The sequence below is a fragment of the Saccopteryx bilineata genome, chromosome 3 (assembly GCF_036850765.1).
Source record: "Saccopteryx bilineata isolate mSacBil1 chromosome 3, mSacBil1_pri_phased_curated, whole genome shotgun sequence".
NCBI classification, from domain to species: Eukaryota; Metazoa; Chordata; class Mammalia; order Chiroptera; family Emballonuridae; genus Saccopteryx; species Saccopteryx bilineata.
In genome coordinates, this window is record NC_089492.1 from 129,362,027 (window position 1) to 129,385,014 (window position 22,988).

A 22,988-nucleotide genomic window follows, 5' to 3' on the forward strand; every position below is an offset into this window, starting at 1 on the left:
TTAAGTTTTCAGAAATCACACTAATTTTCTGACTCCCCAAGATTTTGGAGAAAACTTCCCTGTAACCAAACCAACATGCTTAATGAGAATGCTCAGGATGGAAAGTGTGCAGGGATGAAGGCACTTTGGGGCTCTGTGTTGAGTGTACTCTGACATGCCTTCTACAGAAAGAAGTCGACAGTACAAAGCAAGAGAAGTAAGAAGAAATGTATGCTATTTTCTCCGGTAATTCCCTTCCAGGATTTTATCCTAAATCAACAACTCAGTCAAACATTATGAGCAATGATGTAAAGTTATACATTAAAAAATATTTTAGGGGAAAAAATGTTCTTTGAAGATAATACTTACAATTGGCGTCCCAAAAGGAATGTACCCTGTGAGAGGAGAGAGGAGCCAGGCCTTAGAATCCCCCCACTCGGCCCCACCAACCTCTCAGCTGAGATCCTGGAAGAGCTTCTGGGCTTAGTCTCGGTCCCACTGAAGGGTGCCAGTCAGTTAAAGGAGAGGCACCTCCAGTCCCCAGACTTCTTTCCAGCTTGGCCCTCCCCAGTGCAGAGGGCTCCCCTGTGTCCCCCCTCCTCTGTTCCCCTTTAGCCAGACAGTTCTCACTCCCCTCCAAAACCCAGAGGCCCACTCCTGAAGGCAGGGATGCCCACAGTTGGGACACCACTGCCTCACACCTGGTGGCCCTCCCATTGTTTCTTTCATGAGACACAGTGCCCTGCCCACACTCGTCACACACACTGCATTGTCTTCGAAAGCCCCAGAATGTCTTCCTTCTTCCCTCAGCTTGTCTTTCTAGCACATGTCCTCAGTTCACTGGCATCATGACCAATTCTAGAAAGGAAATTCCCCACCCACGTGAGATGTGTACCTCTAAGTGCCAGGGCTCTTCTGATCTCTAGTACCCTGGCTAGACATCCTCAGCAGAGCAGGACGGAGCTGCTGTGAAGCACAGTCCAGCCCTTATGCCATCTCCTCACTGCTCACGGCCCCTAGACTGTGGCATCCCTCCACCATCCCCACTGCTGTCACTGGGCAGCCTCTTGTCTCCAACATCTAACTTATGGCATCTGGTAGCTGGATAGCAGCAAACTATGCTCATCTACAGTGTGTCCGTAAAGTCATGGTGCACTTTTGACCGGTCACAGGAAAGCAACAAAAGACAATAGAAATGTGAAATCTGCACCAAATAAAAGGAAAACTCTCCCAGTTTCATACCTATTCAGTGCAGTTCGATGTGGGCTCACACACAGATTTTTTAGGGCTCCTTAGGTAACTATTCCGTATAGCCTCTACAGACTCGTCACTGACTGATGGCCTACCAAAACGGGGTTTCTCCACCAAACTGCTGGTTTCCTTTAACTGCTTATCCCACCAAGTAATGTTATTCCTATGTGGTGGCACTTCGTTAATAAACGCGCCGATATTCACGTTGCACTTTGGTCAACGATTCGAATTTAGCGAGCCACAGAACACACTGAACTTTCCTCTGTACTGTCCACATCTCGAATGGCATGGCCGTGGGCTGCTCCGCTATATACACGGTGTTACGTCATCATCTGCGCATGAGTACATGCTGCCACATCATCCTACAGAAACTGGGAGGGTTTCCCTTTTATTTGGTGCAGATTTCACATTTCTATTGTCTTTTGTTGCTTTCCTGTGACCGGTCAAAAGTGCACCATGACTTTACGGACACACTGTACTTAAATTACATCTAAAGCAAAGGTCTGCGTCCTGCGGGTGTGTAATTGTGCATGCACACAAGCCATCACTCTGGAGAGAGGTTCAAAGTTTACTGGAAAATTACAAGAGGCACCAGGCTCAGGGTGACAGCCTGCTAGGGCCCCATGAGGGGACTGAGAAGTGCTCACAGCACTATGACAAGTTCACAGCCTTTGCTTCCTTGGAGTTCCTCATGGCAAGGCAAGGGGGTCACTGGACACTGATTGCCCCAGTTTGCCCAAGGATGTCACGTGGTTGTGATTCTCTTGCCCCCATGGCGTCAAGCTCTCTGGGCACAGGGACCCTGGCTGAACTACTCGACTGAGAACCCCTTTCTCCAGCTGCCTGAGGACTTCCCAAGGCAGCATCCAGCAGCCGTCTCCCGCACCCTGTAACTCAGGGGTAAGTACCCCAGGGAGGAGGCATCAGCACACCTTTGAGTCTGACTCTGGGCCAGACCTGTGGCCCTCAGAACTGTGAGTAGGATAAGCATGCCAGCCCCAGCCAGCGTGTGAGCAAGTGCTTTCTGAGCTATTAGGTTCACATGCACAGAACTATCCTTCCAGTGACCACAGGGCGGGGACTTCCCAGGTGGCAGGGATCTTATACCTACTCTTCCACTCCCCCTGCCACACTGGTCTCCACAGAATGGGAATTGGCCGTCCCTGTGTGCACAGTAGGGCAACACAGTGCAGACACTCTGAAGGGCAGGTTAATAGCAGGATCAGAGACAAAGGAGTTAGTCTGGGGATTAACTGCCTAAAGGGCTGAGCGGGAGCGGGACCTGGAAGGAAAGAGCGCAGCGTGTGCAGGTAGGAGAGCAGCGCCTCCCAGGAGGCAGGCGTGCCTGTAGTACGGGTCACCCTAGAGCAGGGGTCGGGAACCTATGGCTCGCGAGCCAGATGTGGCTCTTTTGATGGCTGCATCTGGCTCACAGACAAATCTTTAATAAAAAAATAACGTTAAAAATATAAAACAGCCCTGGCCGGTTGGCTCAATGGTAGAGCGTCAGCCTGGCGTGTAGAAGTCCCGGGTTCGATTCCTGGCCAGGGCACACAGGAGAAGCACCCATCTGCTTCTCCACCCTTCCCCCTCTCCTTCCTCTCTGTCTCTCTCTTCCCCTCCCGCAGCCGAGGCTCCATTGGAGCAAAGATGGCCCGGGCACTGGGGATGGCTCCTTGGCCTCTGCCCCAGGCGCTAGAGTGGCTCTGGTAGCAACAGAGCGATGCCCCGGAAGGGCACAGCATCGCCCCCTGGTGGGCAGAGCGTCGCCCCTGGTGGGCATGCCGGGTGGATCCTGGTGGGGCACATGCGGGAGTCTGTCTGTCTCTCCCCGTTTCCAGCTTCAGAAAAAAAAAACAAAAAAAACAAAAATATATATATATATATAAAACATTCTCATGTATTACAATCCATTCATTTCCTACTGCTCGTGTTCATGGTTGTGGGTGGCTGGAGCCAATCACAGCTGTCCTTTGGGACAACACCAAATTTTTATTGGATAATGCATAATGTACACGGGTCATTGTATGGCTCTCCTGGAATTACATTTTAAAATATGTGGCGTTCATGGCTCTCTCAGCCAAAAGTTTCCCGACCCCTGCCCTAGAGGCTGCCGACTGTGAGTGGGGTATAACTGGGAGCCAGGGCATAGGCCATCACCTGCAGAGGACCCCACTGCATCCCAGCTGCTCAGGTAGAAAAGGAACATTTTTAAAGCTCCACAGGTGATTCTGCGGCCTGGCCAGAGTCCTGTATGGTTGAGCCAAGGTTAGCATGCAGGTGCAAGTGTGGCCATGTACGTAACAGGCTCCGTCCCCTCCCCAGGCAGACATTCCTGAAACTGTGACCATAGGATGTAGCCCTGGATGGGCAGAACCAGGTCCCAAGGGCTTACCCGACATTCTAAAGGGCATGAAGATCTTCTCATTGGTGTCCGGGTGTAGAATAGCCTGCCAAGAGCAAGGAACAGCACAGGGTAACAGCGGGAGCGGGGAGGGGCACATGGCGAGGGAAGGAGGGGGGAGGGACGGAGGGCTCTCGCAGGATGATTCAGATGACCAGTGGCTGTATCTGCCCTTCTGATCAGTCAGCCCTCTGAACCCTGGGGTCTGGCACATAGTAGGCACATAATAAGGGTTGTGTGGAAGGAGCCACAGGGAAGGAGCTCAGAGGACCCAGGAAAGGTGAGCTGGCCTGAGCCCCAGTCTTCAGAAACTCAGATCCTGGGTGCTGGGGAAGAAGGAAGGGGAGGGGCAGCCAGGAACAAAGGGGAGGGGAGTCTGGGCATGCAACAGCGGATGATCTCTGGGACAAGGCAGGGTCCAGGAGAGCATGGAGTAGGGACGGAAAAGAAAACAAAATTGGATTACCTGCTTGATTTTCTGTGCACTCCAGAGCTGGAAGGAAGGAAGTGAAAAAATAAAAGCTCTTATCAATTTAAGGTCGCCAAGACATATTTTCTAACCAAGAACTCTAGCTCCAAGGGGCTGAAGAGGCTCAGGCTGTCCTGGTCACCCAGATCTGGCAGCTACCCTCAGGCTGTGGCATCCGGGACCCTGAACAGCAGAGTGGGTAGATTTCACACAGATCATGTAAACAAAGGGTTCTCAACTTGGGCTGCTGTAACATTAAAGAATTCATCCAGCATTTTTCTAAAGCTTCCTAGCTGATTCTAAGGTAGGGTCAGGTAAGAAGCCTGATTTAAATGAAGGTCCCTTCTACCATCTTCCAGAATCATTCGAGGCAGCATGATGTGATGTTTTTGGGGACTCCTGGCTTTGCTATTTCCACTGCTGCACCCCAATTTCCTCATCTATAAAAAGGGTAATAGCTGTAACTCCAACATTGTTGGAAAAAAATATATGAAAAGTGCCTGGAGCAGCACTAGGCACATAGTAAAAAAGCTTTATAACTGCTTACTGCTGTCAATACTGTTATCCCTATTGTGATAAGAAGTGGTAGGAAGAAGGAAGATGCTTTCAAATGAGTGGTAAACCTGTCTCTGTCCAGCACAAGCAAGGGGCACAGACTGGAGAAACTGAACAATCTGTCAATTCCCTCAAATGATATAAATACTGTATTTCATTGAACCTAAAACATCATTAATCCTAAAACACTATTCTGTGCCGCTAAGTAAGAAAACAATAACACAATGCCAAGACCGCCATCACTAAAAAAGACTCACCCCATTTAAGATATGTTAAAATTGTAACAAGAATAGGCCCTATAGAATCAAGAAAACATAGTAAATAAAACTTTACATTGTGGGCAAACCAAGGGCCAGTACATTTTTAATGGAGCAAGCAAGGTACAGGTGAGAGGGAGGAGGCAGACAGCAATGTATATTTCATTTTGCAGCCAATAGTTTGGTTATGCTTCATTTGCATGGCAGTGTTGCTGTCTGGAATAGAAATTGAATTGCAGAAAGCTACTGGGTAACAAAAATAGACGTTATAAAATTGATATATTAAAGTTTATGCATTATACTCACAGCAGAGTCCCTCAAGCCTTAATTCACAGTCTAATTACTCTCATTTTAGATACATTTCAAACATATTTGATTGTCTGCTATTCCAGGAAGATTGGAAGCAGTAGATTTTTTGAAAAATAATAATTAGGGAACAGAAGGGACTGGAGGGAGAAAAACCCAACGCAGAATCACTGTTAACCGAAGGAGGTGAGTGCATACAGACAACCAAGATGGAAAAAGATCCTTGTGGTAGACTGCAAGTGGCAAAAGCGTTTGTAAATTGGAGGCTTAGCAAAAGGCTAAGTTCCCCCCCCACCTCCATATTGGCTATGAAGCTGAGCATTTGCACTCATCCCATAGCCCCACTTCACTTGCTGGAAGCAATTTACATGCCCTTCCTCTCACCCTTTGTTTGTTCAGATGTTGGTTGATTTCACTTATGCATGGTGGGGGGATTCCTGTTTATGCCTTGGGAGAGTTTCTGTTTTTGCCTCAGATGTGTGACTTTGTATCAAAGACTTCCTTTTTTGCATATGGCTATATAATAAAGCAAACTGGGGGCTATGGTTCTCTCAGATATTGCCATCAGCATTGAAGAGGCCTCTGGATCCCATCCTCTTTTCTCAGTGAGTCTTGCCGTGCTGTTCCGTGACAGATCATAAGAGGCTGAACCCTCTTTGCTGAGAAGGTGGCTTCCTGAAGTATGTATATCCCCCCAAGTCCCAGGACCATTTCAGGCACGAGCCTTTCATCACTGTCCTATATAGCATCTCCCCCAGCTCTGGCCACACAGAAAATATAAAGCTATTCTAAAACGAAAATTTTATTTTAAAAAGCTCAAGATTTCCTTATATAGTTATTTTAAAATTCCCCATGATTCTGATGAACAGCCTGGGCAGAAAATACTGGCCTAAGACATCAAAGGACAGTGTAAAGAGCAGGTGTAAGAACCAGACAGGTCTATGTTCAAATCACTTAATGGAGTTGTGGCCCTGGGCCAGTTACATCGCCTCTGTGCCTCAGTTTTTCCATCACTGAAATGGGCTGTTATAACGCAGATGTTTGAGGTTCCACGGCAGTTTGTGTTTTCCTTTATGCCCACAGCTAAGCCTACATGTCCCAGCTTCCCCCACAGTTAGGTAGGTCACCTATATGCTAGCTAATGGACTGTGGGAGGACCCACCTCCAGGCCTGGACCCAAAGCTTCCACAGAGAATCCAGTGGAGGAGGATGAGGCCCTAGTAGACAGTAAAGCCATGAAGTGACAGGAGCTGGGTCTCTGGACAATGGCGTGTTCCAAGTCCCTGGGCTGCACTGGACCCTGACATGAGAAACAGACCCTACTGTATAACCCCCTGAACTCTGGAGATTGTTATAGCACTTGGCTTACTGTGACTCATACAAAGGTTTAAATGAGATATGCATATCTAAACTACCTGGTCCATGGGGCACATTCCATAAATGCTTAAATAGAGGGAGAGTCATTCAAATGAGCAATATTTTTAATGGACTTAGTTATTATTATTTTTTTTTTAGTGAGAGGAAGAGGGGCAGAGAGACAGACTCCCTCCTGCACCAGGACCAGGATCCACCCAGCAAGCCCACTAGGGGGCGATGCTCTGCCCATCTGAAGTCTTTGTTCAGTTGCTCATCAATAGAGCCATTTTTTTAGTTCCTGAAGCAGAGGTCATGAAACCATTCTCAGCGCCTGAGTCCAACTCGCTCCAACCAATCGAACTATGGCTGCAGGAGGGGAAGAGAGAGAGAGAGAGAAAGGGTGGGTGGGTGGAGAAGCAGATGGTCGCTTCTCCTGTGCGCCCTGACCAGAAATTGAACCCGGACATCAACATGCCAAGCCAATACTTTACCACTGAGCCAACCGGCCAGGGCCTATTTTTTAAAGTAATTTCATGTCTATTGTCTTACTCCTACAACATGCCTGTGAGGTGGATAGATTATTTTCAGACAAGGGAACTCATCTCAGAAAGACTAAAGTAACTCAGCCAGGGTCCTAGGAGCCTGGTGGCAGGATTGGACGCAGGCACCCAGGCCTCCTGGCCTCCAGGGGCTTTCTGAAGGAAACGCCAGAGTGAGCGCCAGGCCTGAGGCATGAGAAGAGGAGGAGGACTGGCTGGCATCACCCTGAGGGCGCCGAACCTCCTTGAGGCCAGGCAGCAGGTGCTCCTCGCCAGTACCTCCCCCCTCCCTCCCACCCAAGTCCAGCCAAGCAGCACCTGCAACCCATGGCGGCACTGTATCCCTCAGGTTCAAGGACCGCCTTCTCTACCTCCCCCCAGGGAGCAGCAGTGAGAGTCAGGCAGATGCTGGCTTATCCACAAAGGCGGAAGTTCAGCTGGGCTGTCAGCAGGTAAAGCCAGAACCCCAGAGCTCACAGACACATTCCACACCCTGCAGTGACCCCACAACACATAGAGCCCAGGCAAGCCAGTGTCATCAATAATTTCTCATGTGATGGATAACTCCATGCTTTTCTATTTTGCTGAGCCCTTTCCCACAGAAGCACTGGGGTTTGAACCCAAGCAGTCTGGTTCTAGAATCCCCACTCTTTTTTATTTTATGCTTATTTATTGATTTCATCAAGAAAGGAAAGGAGTGGGGACAGAAAGAGAGGAACATCAAGCTGTTCCTGTATGTGCCCTGACCAGGGATTGAACCAGCAACCTCTGCGCTTTGGGATGATGTAATAACCAACTGAGCCATTCAGCCAGGACAGAACCCTGACTTTTAATCACCACCTGCCCCGTCTCTAATGCTAACATACCACTGCACACCGTTCTGTCCCTTTGGGCATCTAAACTATTTTGGAGATGATCTTACTATATAATACATCAGCACACAGAGAGCACCTTCTTCTTCCAGTAGAAAACTTGAATGAGTGTATTATATATTGTAAACTGTGCCCTATTAGTGGACTTTTAGGCTATTTCCCATCTTATTGTGGTAAAATATATATAGCATAAAATTTACCATTTTAACCGTTTTTAAGTGGCAGTTCTACGGCATTAAATATATCCACATTGTGGTTCAGCCGTCACCAGCATCATCTCCAGAACGTTTTCAACTTACCCAACTGAACTCTGTACCCACAGCACTAACTTCCTCTCCCCCTTCCCCAGCTCCTGGCAACCACCATTCTTTCAGTCTCTGTGAATTCGACCACTCACAATATTTCAAGTAAGCGGAATCCTACAATATTCATCCTTTGTGACTGTCCCATCTTTTACTGTTACAACCATGCTCCAGTGAATTTCCCTGGAGTAATCATTATTATATCATTAGCATTTAAAGAAAAAGGTTAAATGTGTTCAGCTATCTCTGGCAGAATACAGAGGAAACTAATGGTTACTCTAGGGAGAGGCAATTGGGTGACAGGGAAAGGGAAACTTGTTTTTTATTCTCTACCTTTTTAATATATATCTTTAAAATTTTGTAAATTGTTCATATGTTCCCTATTCAAAAAGAATTGTTAAAAAGATTAAGAGTAACCATGAGAAAAATAGATATAGGGTACACAACTATATCTAAGCTCTTTATTGACTTCTGTGGCACAAACTGTTAACTGTCCAACAAAATCTAGGTCCCTTTCTTCCATACTAACAGAACAGTAGTGGGCAGGCAGCTGACCTGCTGCACTACATCTTCCAGTTTCCTTTGCAGTTAGGTTTATCCATGTGACTGAGTTTCCCAATGGCAAATGATAGGAAAGAAGATGTGCCTTCCTAGCCAGAGCCTCCCATTCCATGTTTTCTGTCCCTTTCCTGTGAACCAGAGCCAGGATATGGCTGCAGCCCAGCCTGTGCCACACCGAAGACAATCCAAGGATATGATGGAGAACATGATGGAAGGAACCTGGGTCCCTGAAGAACTCTGTGGAGCAGAGCCACCTGCCCGCTGGAACTTGAATGCTTTCATGGATGAGAAATAAACTTCTGTTATTTGAGCTGGTACATTCTGGGATCTTCTTGTTACTGAAGTTAGTATATAAGATAAGCCATTTGGGGTTAGAGGAAACTGCCTCCCATGATATCAGGAAAGTCTTTCCAGAGGCGGGAGGAAGGAACAAAAGCTAAGACAGTGTATGACACTCTTCTTGCGACATTTGGCAATGTTCCCTCCTCAGGAGGTTTTGCAGCAAGGTGGGAGGGACATCTCCACTTTAAACTACAATTCCTAGCCATGACCTGATCTTGTTTAGGCTCACCCATCTCCAGACTATGGCAACAAGAGTCAGGGTCACAGATTTTGGCCCTGGGTCAGCCACTAATTTACATGGGCTTCCTGTGCAAGTCACCAAATACCTTACACTTACATTGCTCTTTAAATTAATTAGGCAGGAAAAGGGGCAGGAAGTGGAAACAAGTCTTTCCAGGTCTGGGCTTTTCCCTGGAAACTGCTGGACTCATCAATCAGACTGGATACAGAAATGGCAGTGGGTATCGCCCACAAGTCAAGTGCTGGTTGCTAGTTTAAAGCTTCATGAGCCAGTCCTGCAAATAGGTTACAGATAGGAAAAGAGATGCAGTAGATGGGCCATCCACACTGAGAATATAGGACAGGGAGCCCCCAGCGTCCTCTCGGCAGCCTGAGGAAGCAGCTCCACTTTAAACTATAATTCTTTGGCATGACCAATCTCCTCTGGGCTCAGCCCACCTCCCTCCGTGTCCCTGGCTGAACATAAAAATGTGCAGACCTGATCCTTGAAACTGACGAGCTGCAGCAACAAGCCATTGTGGATCTGAGACTTTGGACCTTGCTTGATTTTTAACTTGGAGAATGAGGACAGAGGGATGTGTGGGAAGCAGTCTTGGTGAGCAGTTGCTAGAACAATGCAGAAATTTGCTGATTTCAGAAATGGCCTGAGTGTCGGCTGAGCTGCCATCTGAACCTATTAGAAGAACCCCAGGGAAGAGACCAAGGGAGGGGCTGAGGGTAGGCCCCTAATAAGCTTCAGAGAAAAAAGCCCTGCCTTCTAGGGGCAGAGCAGGGTATGCAGGCCAGCGCCCAGACCACAGACTTCCGATGGAGGAGTTAACTGCCCAGGCCCCACCCCCAGTCTGGCTTGCTCCCCTTCCCCTCTGCCTCCTTCCAAGCTGCTTCTCCAAACCTCTGAAGGCAGCAAAGACAGAGCCTATTTAAAACAGGCTCCAGAAGGTAATTAAACAGAGCCTGAAGGGGATCCTTCTGTAAGGCAAAAGATGCTTCCATAAAATAAAAATTTTTAAATCTTCCTAATTTATCATTTGGGACAATCCTATTACTCCTTACCATTAATTTTGTTGCCATGGTTACTCCCAGGTAATATGTACCTATACAAGTCTATGTGGCACGAAGGTACCCCCTCAAGCCTACAGATAGCTGAGGGAGAAGGAACATGTGCCCCTGGTTCTCCAGTTACTGCCCAGCAGCGGTCCCGAGTTCCCTTTACAGTAGCTTCTCTTTATTAAGAGAGTGGACCTTGGAGTTGAACATGGATCTGCACGCCGGATCTCCCACTTGCTGGCTATGCAATTTGGGGCAACTTATGTAATCCTGTTGAGCTTCCACTTCCTCATTTGTAATATGGGGATATGAATCCTCATTTTCACAGTTACTGGGAAGATTAAGGAAAATCCCTTTGTTCAACAAGTACTTATTGAGCAGCTATTACATGCTGGGCACTGATCTAGGCATTAAGAACACATTGGTGAACAAAAAAGACCCCAAATCTCTGCATTCGTAGAGCTTACATGCTAGTGAGAACAGACAAGAAGCAATAAAAATAATAAGTGAATTCTCTGACAGGCTAGAAGGATAGGTGCTTAAGGACACAAGGGAAAAAACAGGGTATGTGCTGGCAGCAGGGATGGACTTTTAAAGAAAATTTATTGTAATGGGGTCTACACAAGAAGGTAAATAAAGGATGGGAAACATGAAGAGGACACAGGCACATGATGACATGGCCAGGGCCACAGCCTCTGGCACAGGGAGGATGAAAGGAAAGGCCAGGCTGAGGTAGAGGTGGGAGAATGTAGAGGGAGACACTGTGGCTGCATTTTCTCCATGTCCATAAACCACACCTAGTACCTGGGTTCCCCATTCATCTGGCCCCCTAAGATTCCATCTCTTGTCCTGCTTCTGGCCCTACTGGGTACTTTCTTTGTTCCCCTTGACTTTCTTCCTTGACAGAGTCATAAGGGGGATGATGTTTAAGACCTGACAGCAGTAAGTAAGGTGGTTAGGGTAGTTTTCCCAGGGGTGACATTGGAGGAAATACTTGATGCAGGGAGTGAGCCATGCAGATATATAGTAGGAGATTGTCCGGCAAACAAGGCAGCCAGTGCAAAGGCCCTGAGGCAGAAGTGGTCCTGCCCAGAATATTGAAGAGACAGCAAGAAGGCCAGTGTAACTACAGTGGACTAAGTAAAGGGGTGAGTAGGAAGAGGAAGATCAGGGAGAAGTAGGAGCTTTGTAGGCTATGTTAAAGACTGTGGCTTTTACTCTGAGTAGAAACAGGGGGCTACTGTAGAGTTGGTTCTTAACAGGGGGTAATTTTACACCCAGGGGACATCTGGCAATGTGTGGTTGTCATGAATTGGGAGGGGATGCTACTGGCATCTAGTGGCTAGAGACCAGAGATGCTGCTAAACTTCCTACAGTGCACTGGACAGCCCCGACAACAAAGCTGTCTGGTCCCAAAGGCCAATCAAGCCGAGGCTGAGAAACCCTGGAGCAGAGGAAAAGATGATGCAGTGTGTGTTTTCATAGATCGCTCTGACTGCTGTATTGGGAAGAGACGCGGGAGCCCAGGTAGAATGGGGAGACCATCCAAGAGGCTACTACAGTGACTCAGCCCAGAAATGAGACTCCAGCATCCAGTACAACACCCAGCACATTATACAAATGCTGAAACTAGTACTGATCACTTGCCTGTTCGCTGCCCAGGCCAGCCCAGAGGGGCAGGGTGTGATCAGGATCCCAGAAGCTTAAGCCTAAAGGTCAGGGAGGGGGGGGGGTCAGCCAAGCCTTTCTTTCAGTCAGCTTCTGACAAATCTACTGACACCCAGAGAAGATTTGAGGTGCAAGTATTTTTAGCTCAGCATTTTCTCTGCTATTTTCAGCAAAGCCCAAACACAGCTGACCCCATTTCCTCCCTGCCAGGGAGCCTTGCAGGATCTCTTACACCCAGCTGTCCTTTCCTTGGTAGGTTGCAGACAGAGGTCCACACTGCATGGAGTCTCTGAGCAGTTGATATGTTTTGCTGGGTGCAGAGTAAGCACTTAAGAAAGGTGGGCTGGTTCCCTGTCTCTGGGGAATGTGGAATGATGGGTAAGAACCACCACGCAGAAGCCTGCAGTGGCTCTCAAGAGTCCTGCCCACCTCACTCCCTACTACTCCAGTAGCTTCCAAACTGGTTTCCTTAACAGCACTTACCCCTCCCCCACTCACCAGGCGCCCCTCCCCCATGACCCCACCACTGTATACTTTCATGCTACTCCATTGCTCAAGGGCTTCCAGCAGCTGCCTCTTGCCCCACATAACATGTTTGGCATTTCTCTACCTGGGTTTCAAAGACTTTCACAATCTGTCCTGTAACTTCCCAACTTCCTCTCCAACTATGTCTCTCTAATTTCATCTATCTTTTCTCCCTGTTCTTCCCTCTCCCAGCTCTCTCTTTCTCTCTGTCTCTCTCTTTCCCTCCCCTACTTCTCAGATTTTGTCTGTGACTTACAGTGTGTCCTCCCACTGCCTTTGGTCTCTCTCTATTCTGCATTCGAGCTACCGTTCAGCGCCCACATGTGCTCCCCCTACACAAAGCCTTTCCTTATCACCTGCAGTCTCAGGAATCTCTCACGGATAAACTCCTACCCACCTTAGCATTAGCTCCATGTGGCTCAGCCTCCAGCCTGGCTCTAGCCACCCACTTGTGTGGTGGCCTCACCTGTGCTGGGAGCTGGCCATGTGAAGGCAGCAACCATGGCACATGTCAATTGCCCACCTACCTCTACACCTTTTATATACTGGACAATTGGCAGATGCCCACGGTCTGGACTGACGGCATTAACCACACAGGTTTAAGTGAGGCTGCAAGACCTTCACAAGCTCCTCTGTCCACAGCGCCCTCCATTCTCTGCCCTGTGTCTATAAAGGCCAGAGGCAGGCATGGCTTTGCAAATTGAAGCTGGGGGAGGGAAGAAGCTGTATGAGAGCTGCATAGAGCCCAATCCTCGATGCTCTGGGGAGCCAGGAGGAGTAGAAGAGATGGAGAGAGAGGATCTGCTTACTAGGGGCAGGTTCACACCCAGAGCACTGTGCTACGGAGCCACCAGGTGGACACTGCAGGCCTCACCAACATGAGCCAGAAAGGGAAGCATGGCTACTGCCAGAGGCCCCACCGCCCAGCTCTCTGGAGGTTCGTGGGGGTTTGGGGGACAGAAAACAAAGGAGCCCCAGGAAACAAGACAGGCAGCTTTAAGCAACTGAAGGCAGCAAAGAGAGGAAACGTGGCCTCATTCTCCAAACTCTGGAAGCTGGAAGGAGCCCCAGAGGCCAACTTCAGCAAGGATGGGCCAGAGGGGAGCTTGGCTAGGAGTGACACAGGGTCAAGAAGGGCTTGGAGGCTGGACCCAGCCCTGATGTGTCTGAGAGGAACTGCAAGGCTCTCAGGACTTCTTCAGCCGAGAGAGGGGCTGTCGGGTCACGCCACCCAGGCTCCTGGGTACCAGAGAGAAGTACCATGCTAGGAATGAGGAGACCACAGCCTGCCCTTCCTGCTGACCGCTGCCCCAACTCAGCAGGCAGCGCAGATGCCTGGATCGGACCCTGCCTAGCCAAGCACTGCTCCATCTCATGTCACTCCACAGAGCCCTGCACAAGGACACCTGACAGGTGCTGCATCTGCTCCTGCACGTGCCCCTCACTGGCTGGGCTGCAGTGCGGCACCCTCCCCTGTCACTTCCTGAGAGGGCCTGCTCTCTCTGTGCTCATGGTGTGCTCCCTCATCTGGACCATTCCTAATGGCGCCTCCTCCTCACCAGCCCTTTCTCATCCCTCAGATCTCTGGAGAGAAATCTCATCCAGAAGTCCTTCGTCTGGGCGGGTTCCTCCTTCCTCTGCTCTCCCACGGTTTTCACTGTTGTTGCCTAGATTCTGGGAGTCCATGAAGCAAGACCTTCCTCCAGCTTCTTCCCTGCTCTCTCCCGCAGGCCCTGGCACCAAGCCTGGCCTGTAGGTGCTCCTTAAATCCATGCTGAAATGAGCTGGACTGGAAAGGGCTGATAGCTCAGCCACCTACCCTGGAACACCGCGCCAGCCACTGGAGTGCCGGGGTGGCAGCACAGAGCCTCAGCATGGGCTTCGTGCCTGAAGCCGTGAGAGGACGGCAGGGGCCATGCCGCACAGTTACCAGAACAGAAGAGGAGACAAAGGCAGATGACAGACAGCATCATGTTTCTGGATGAAAAATGAGTAGAGTGTTAGTAACTGACCCAGCAGAGAGGAGGAAGCCATCCCCTTAATTCCTGAAGAGGGCATGCTTAAGAAGCCAGCCCATCACCCCACGGACATGGGCAAAGCTCAAGACCTGGAGGGACCAGAAACCACAGAAAAAAAGGGCTGATCACAGGGCTAGACAAAGGGGTTGATTGAAAGTCTATCCTCAAAGCTGTAATACCCTCAGGGCTTCCCTGCACAGCAAGGTAATTCTTATTGCCCTCACCTGTGTCCCTACCAGATGCTGAAGATTTAACAATCTTCTGGGGAAACTGAATTATAGTGACTCCAAAGCTGAGAACACTACCACAGCGGAAGGTGGAGGGAGGTGAGGCTAAAAGCAGTGAAATTAATGAGAGTCCACAGGGAATTTGGGGACCCCAGACTCCTTCCTCTGCTTGGCTTCCAGAATGCAGAGATGAGGTGCTACTGTATTCACAAAACAGGAAGAGGAGGCCCTGGCCAGTTGGCTCAGTGGTAGAGCGTCAGCACAGCATGTGGATGTCCCAGGTTCAATTCCTGGCCAGGGCACACAGGAGAAGCGCCCATCTGCTTCTCCACCCTTCCTCCTCTTCTTTCTCTCCATCTCTCTCTTCCCCTCCCACAGCCAAGGCTCCATTGGAGCAAAGTTGGCCTGGGCACTGAGGATGGCTCTACGGCCTTGGCCTCAGGCGCTAGAATGGCTCCAGTTACAACAGAGCAACGCCCCAGATGGGCAGAGTATTGACCCCTGGTGGGCATGCCTAGTGGATCCTGGCCAGGCGCGTGCAGGAGTCTCTCTGCCTTCCCGCTTCTTACTTCAGAAAAAATAAAAAAGCAATAACAATAAAAACACAGGAAGAGGATTATATTTAAAAATAATTTAAAAAACAATGAAGGAGTTCATGGAAATGAAAATTATACTAGCTGAATTTAAAATTTCAAGACATGTTGAAAATAAACTTAAGTAAAATTTCTGCAAACCCAAACAGAAGGTCAAAGTCAAGAAATAGAGAAAAAAAAAACATAAGAAAATCTGAGTGTCAATGTAAGATGTCAAATATTCTGAAAATAGGAGTTTCAGAATGAGAAGAAATTATCAAATGAACAGTCTAAGAAAATTTGCCATAACTGAAAGGAGTGTTCAGATTGAAAAAATTACCAGGAGCCCTAAATAATGGATTTAAAAAGACATAACATTGTAGAACTTCAGAAATAAATTTTATAGATAAAGAGAAGATCCTAAACATTCCAAAGAGTGAAAACAGGTCACTTGCAAAGAATCGGGAAAAAAATAGGCTCGCATTTTTCAGCTGCTATACGAGGAGCCAACAGAGCAATGTCTTCAAACTTCTGAAGGAAAATGATTGTCATCCTAGAATTTTCTTCACAGCCAAACTGTCAATTAAGGTTGAGCACAGAATTAAAATTTTTCAAACTTAAAAGTATGCAAAAATTTTCTTCCATTTACACTTTCAGGAAACTACCAGAAGAAGTGTTCCACCAAAGTCAAAGTGTACATACACAGAAAGGAAGCCTGGAGCTGAAGGGAGGTGAGCCCAGGAAGGAAATTTTCAGGAAAAATAAATAAATAGAACTGAAAAACCGGAGTCTTCAGGATTGAAAGGAGGCACTGAAAATGCACCTAGAGGCTGCAGTAAGAGTTCGAAATGGTACAAAGAAAACTGTGCTAATAAGGAAAAAAGAGGTCACCATTAACTGCAGGTAAAACATAAAGTTTAAAAAACAGAGGAAAAAGGCCCTGGCAGGTTGGCTGAGTAGATAGAGCATCAGCCCTGTATGTGGACATCCCGGGTTCAATCCCCAGTCAGGACACACAGGAGAAGCGATCACCTGCTTCTCTTCCCTCCCTCTCCCCCTTCTCTCTCCCTTCCCCTCCTGCAGCCAGTGGCTTGGTTGGTCGGAGCATCAGCCTCAGGCACTGAGGATAGCTCAGTTCGGGGGTCGGGAACCTATGGCTCACGAGCCAGATGTGGCTCTTTGATGGCTGCATCTGGCTCGCAGACAAATCTTTAATAAAAAAATAATAATAACATTAAAAATATAAAACATTCTCATGTATTACAATCCATTCATTTCCTACTGCTCATGTTCATGGTTGTGAGTGGCTGGAGCCAATCACAGCTGTCCTCCGGGACACCACCAAATTTTTATTGGATAATGCATAACGTACACGGGTTGCTGTATGGCTCTCACGGAATTACATTTTAAAATATGTGGCGTTCATGGCTCTCTCAGCCAAAAAGTTTCCCAACCCCTAACCCAGTTGGTTCAAGGATCAGCCTCAGGCACTAAAATAGCCTCAGGCACACAAAATACCTCAGCTTGAGGTATTTTGAGCCTTGGCCCCAAATAGGGGTTGCAAGGTGGATCCCAGTAGGGGCACATGTGGAAATCTGTCTATCTCCCCTCCTCTCATTTAAACACACACACACACACACACACACACACACGGAAATATAATCATGATACAATGAACTTGACTCAACACTAAATGTCACTTACATAATTATAATGTGAATACTGAATATCCATAGACCCCAAGCCATGATAACTATCTTGGGAGGGTGATGAGGGTGGGGAAGAGAAGCATATTTATGGGTGTGGTTATTAAGAGAACTGAATTCTCAACTACCCTAATACAGAATACAAAAGAATTAGTTGAGAAATAGCAGTATAGATAAACCTGTCAGTTTGAAATATAGATTTCTATCTGAAGAAACAGCTAACGTTATTTGCTTCTGGGGAACAGGAATGGGAACTGAAGAAGGATGATGGGCAGCAGTCCACATTCCTTACAAGTGTTTTAGTGCTATTTGACTTTTTTCTTTTTCAAGATTTTATTTATTGATTTCAAAGAGGAGGGGGGGGGGACATTAACTTGTAGTTGCTTCTCCTATGTGCCTTGACTGGGCAAGCCCAGGGTTTCAAGCAGGCGACCTCAGCATTCCAGGTCGATGCTTTCTCCACTGCACCACCACAGGTCAAGCAGTGCTATTTGACCCTTTGAACTATGCACACACATTGCTTTAAAAAATGCAAGATTAATTTTTTCAAGCTTTTGAAATAAAGTTTATGAACATAAAGAGAAACTTGAGTACATTAATCATCAGCCTCTGTAATCATTAAAGTTGCTCTACACTACATCCCCCACCCCTCCCCAAAACCAAACACAACCACCAATCTTTCACTAAGCTCTAGTTCAGGTTCCTACACAAGATTAAAAAAATAAAACCACAGTGTCCTAGCCTAATCCCCATCATCTACCCTCTTTCCCCACCTTCAACTTAAACTTTTGGGGAGTGGCATGCTGATAAATAATTAATAATCAATTTTAGGGGGGAAAAGAGTCCTAATTGGTAGCATTTGCCAATTTCCATGGTGTAAATACTCCCATTGTGGCTGATTTCAAGCTGTCACTGAATGTGGACTTGGGAGGAGGTACCCATGTCAGCTCCATCAAACTACTGTCTTTGGGTCTCTCTACTCATCAGCCTCCATGCTTCGCACCAGACCCAGGGTATGGGAGAGACCTGAGTATCCCCTCCAAAAAGCCAGAAGTCCATAGGGGTAGGCAGCCACAGTAGAAGTGGATACTGAAGGGGAAAGAGATGGTTTTGGCTTCAGGGAAAAGGTTAGGAATTTGTAACCTCCTTCTCCCCCACCTCCAGCAGAGTTACCTGTTCATTAGTGACCCCTGGGCGCAGGGTCCCATGCTTGTAGTCCTCCAGCAGCTGCACAGCTTCTCTGAGACGCCTCTGCAGGGAAGAGAAAAGGGATATTGAGGGGCACAGTTCCAGGGCTCAAGCAACTCTATTCCTCACAGGAATGCATCTGTACTGACCAAGTACTGATAACATTACAGTGTGTAAGGCCTGCCCTCTGGTTCGTGGGACATACACCATGCAACAAAGAAGGATACAACCTACATGTCCTTTATAGGGAAATGGCTAAATGGCAGTGGTATAATAATACTATGAAACATTTGGCAGTTTAAAAAGTGAAGTAGATCATATGCGATTTTATGGCCATATCTCCCAAGATATTTTTTGTGAGAAAGTGAATTGCAGATCAGTATGATGTCACTTGTTGTACCAAGCAACACCCACACACACAGAGAAAACAATATTTTCTATGAGAATATTTATGTGTGTAAATGCATCAAAAAAGCTCTAGAAGGAGACCCACCAAACTGGTGACAGAGATTACCTGGGGTAGGAGGAAAGAGCCCAACTTGGCAAGGGGTGTGATAAGGAACTTTAATCTTAATTGTAATACTGAAAAGTTTTTACAGAGAGAACATAGTTATATAATACTGATGTAATTTCTTTTCAACATTTTAAAAACACTAGCAGAGATTTACATAGTAAAATACATATGGCTACAGTAACTGATGGGGAAGGAGAGAAAATAAAAGACAGAAATGTATTATTTTTAAAATCTTAAAAGCTAAAGAGATAGCAACAGTGATAGAAGGCCACCTTTGTCCACCAAAATATCTGTATGAGAATATTCATAGCAGTGCTGTTCAAATAGCCCAAAACTACAAACAATTCAAATGTCAATAGTAGGCTAAATAAATAAATTGTAGTCTATGTACACCATGAAATATTACACAGCCATTTTAAAAAGCAAATTACAAATTACATGTGACAACAAGGATAACTCTCGCAAACATAATGTGACAGAATGTGTTTTCCAAAGATGGCCACCTCGATACCTCCTGTCCCCCAGGCTGTACTAGAACCTTCTCATATACCCACCCAGAAGTAAAGGCTATGCCCCCCCCCTTAATCTGGGGAAGACTTTCATGTCTGCCTCAAAAGAGTTTGGCCAACACCAGGCTCTATGACCTCTAAAGTTAGGTTATAAAAATGCCTTGCACCTCCACTTTGTTCCCTTGGAATAGTCGCTCTCTCGGATCATAACCATCATACTGTTAGGAAGCCCAAGCACCCTATGAAGACACCCACATGGACAACAACTGAAGGCCCAGCCCACAGTTCCAGCTGATGGTCAGCACCAACTTGCCCACCAGGCAAATGAGTCATCTGGAAATGGACCTTCCAGCCCCCCATCAAGATACCCTGGCCAATGCTGCATGGAGCAGAGAGGAGCCATCCCCTCTAAGCCCCACCCAAATGCATAAGAATTGACTGTTGTTGTTTTAAGCCACCATATTTTGGGGTGATTTCTCTACATAGCAATAGATAGCTAATATGCATGATAAGCCAAAGAAGTCAGATGTAAAGGAGTACAGTACATAAAATTTAAAAACAGTCAAAACTCACCTGTGGTGGCAGAGGTTATTGTACAGTGTTACTTTAGGGCAGGGGTCTCAAACTCGCAGCCCGCGGGCCACATGCGGCCCGCCAAACAATTTTGTGCGGCCCGCAGACCAATCCACGAAGTTCAAAATATTTTGGATAAAATTAAGTAAGCCTAGGGGCCTACTTGTATTTTTCATTTCTCTAGCATCCTAGCTAGATATTAGCTTAGTTAACAGCAGTTGTGATGCGAACTACAGTTTCTGGTCGTTTTGTGACACTGAGTAAACTGCATGTACGATTGTGCTTGTTGTACTGATTTTTTTTTTGTTTTCAACTGCAGTAAGAAAAGTATTCCGTAACAGTTGCCTTTTGTAGACCTAGTGCGGCCCACCGAACGGCTGTGATCTTGCTCTGCGGCCCACATGCTGAGTTGAGTTTGAGACCCCTGCTTTAGGGGGTACTGACTTGAAAGGGCACGAGGAACCCTCCAGGGTAATGGAAATGGAAATATCTGATCTGAGTGGAGGTTATGTGGGTATAAAAATATGTCAAAATCCATTAAGCAATACACTTAGGATACGTACATTTTACTGCATGCATGTTGTACCTCAAAAAATTAGCAGCGATAGAAGGTGGACTATGTCAGGGTCAAGTAATGGACACAGACATCAGAGATACGCAGCATGGGTGAAAAAACCCAATGAAACTGCCGTTCTTTTTTTTTTTTTTTTTTAATTTACTGATTTTAGCGAAGAGAGAAGAAGGGAGAGAGAGAGACAGGAACATCAATCTGTTACTGTATGTGCCCTGACTGGGGATCGAACCAGCAACCTCAGTGCTTCAGGATGATGTTCTAACCAACTCAGCTATCTGGCCAGGGCCCTCCACTCCTCTTCTGACAAAGGACAGACAAAGCTGGCTGGGAACAGGCATGCCAAGACCTTGACATAAGCCCCTTGATCCAAAGGCAGGGCGCAGACCGGGAGAAGCACCCAGAGGGGTAGACCACACGTCTGCCGAGCCAGCAGATGGGGGCCAGCGGACAGGGTGCTCTCATGGGATGAAAAATGGCCAGCCACCTCCTGGACTGTAACAATAGGAATGACAGCCAGCCTTGACAAGCCAGCCAGGCTACCCCCCACCCTCCGGGCCTGTGTGTGAAGCACCTGTGGCCAGTGCTGGTCTCACCCAGGACATGCGGGCCAGGAACACTTGCTTGGAAGCAACCTGACTGCTGGAAAGTACTGCCCCTGCCCTCTCAAATGAGCACACGTCAATTCCAAAGTTGCATAGTGCCCGCCCACAATCTGTGTTTCCAAACTGGAGATAGCTTTGTGTTCTCGGGATCCTGTCCCACCACAACCCAGCTAATTCATGCTGTTTAGAAAAAGTGTCGGGGGAAAAAAATAAAACAAAACAGAAAAGCACAAAAGCTCATTTTAAATGCCCTGTAAACATACCCCGAGATAATCACTGCAAAGGTGAGGATGATTTTCCTTCTTAATACATTTGTTTTTGTGTTGACTGTTATTTTAACTTGCTTAGAGTCCACACAGAAAGTGAGGGGTTTAGTGTTTTGAGTCCAGAGCTCAGTCAGACCCTCTCTCTGGGCCCCCAGCATCCTCAGAGCCTCCTAGTGATATAGCAAGCTCCCACTAGAGCCTGCTTCCTTTCTCCGCACAGCTCCTGCCGACAGACAATGAGTGCTCTACTTTCCACCGCTGAGTGGTGAATGGCCCCGTGTTCTCATTATTTTCCCACGCCAGGGATTCTTCCAAGTTCCTATAACAACCTGGCCAATTTCCATCCCATTTGACACGGTCATCAAAGGGAGGCCTCCTGCCACAAGAATGAGTTCCCAAGAGCCCTGCCTGATCTTGGCCTGGGTTAAAGGAGAACAACATCCAAAGTTCACGAAGACAAAGCTGAAAATCAGGACTGAAGAAGCTAGAATGTGCTTTTCTGTCTCTGGGCCTTACTGACCCTCAGCCAGGTCCCCATCAATGGCTGAAGGGCTGGGGCTCCAGGCTACTCTCTAGGGCAGGCAAGTGGCTAGGCCACTTGTTTTGAGAGGTCCCTGAGGGCTGGCTATTGTGGGGGCTTGTCTCCCCATGGAGAAGGGGGCCATTTTCAGAAGACTTGAGGAACAGGAGGGTCAACCCTCCTCTCACACAGATGCACTGTGAGGCTTGGTGGAAGAGCCCGGAGCCCCTGAGGGGTGGGGAAGCTGGAGGCCAGTGGGAGGCTAAACTTTGTAGGTCTGTTCCACCAGGAACAAGGCAGCCAGGCCCTGAATGCAGAGATGGGGAGAGGCCCAGCTGGCTGGAGACTAGACTGGGGCCAGGGGCATGGATGCCCAGGTCATGGCTTCCCAGACTCCATATCAGCCGGCCTGCCTGCCTCGGGCTCCCTTGCCAAAAGTGTCACTGCGAGGGTATCTGCTCCAGGGGCCAAGAATTTGGAAAGAGGAGACTCCTCACCCCAAGCGTCTGAAGGGAAGGAGAAGCAAGCAAAGGGGCAGGTATGGAATGTTAGGGTGATGAACAGGAGACCACCCTGTCAAGGAGAGGACAGGAGGCCAGGCCAGACAGAAGTGGGGACAGAGGGACACAGGAAGGGCAGGGTATAGAAAGGAAAGCTGGTGAGAGTCATCAGAAGCAAAACTAATCTTTTAAGGGGGGGAGGTAGAGCACCATAGCATACCCCCAAACTAAATGCAGACTGAGTATAATCCCTGCTTGGTTAAGGGAGGATGACAAACTGATATAAATATTGAACTTATTATAACAATATTTAATACATATAATATATGATGGGAGTGACAGTGCGCAGTGCCTGGCCAGGATATGAGTAGCACCCAGAAATATTTCACCCCCTTTTTAGCAAAAGGACTCACTCGTTCTGCAGGTAATGCCTGCATGTTCCCACTCCTGACTTTGCCATACTGTTCCCTTCACCAAGACACCCTTTCTCCTCAAGTCCACCACCAACCCCATCCACCCTTCAAGGCTCACTTCTCCAGGAGTCTT

At 47.6% G+C, this 22,988-nt stretch overlaps 1 protein-coding gene across 2 annotated transcripts in view; it reads right to left on the reverse strand.

Moving 5' to 3' along the window:
- Positions 1-22,988, reverse strand: part of SFXN5 (sideroflexin 5) — a 118,172-nt gene that overhangs the window by 74,182 nt on the left and 21,002 nt on the right. For both annotated transcript variants that reach the window (XM_066267383.1, XM_066267382.1), the window contains exons 3-6: positions 18,370-18,447; positions 4,101-4,127; positions 3,626-3,680; positions 349-374 (exon numbers count right to left, since the gene is read on the reverse strand). In XM_066267383.1, the coding sequence (XP_066123480.1) occupies positions 349-374; positions 3,626-3,680; positions 4,101-4,127; positions 18,370-18,447 (186 nt within the window). The remainder of the gene's footprint in view (positions 1-348; positions 375-3,625; positions 3,681-4,100; positions 4,128-18,369; positions 18,448-22,988) is intronic.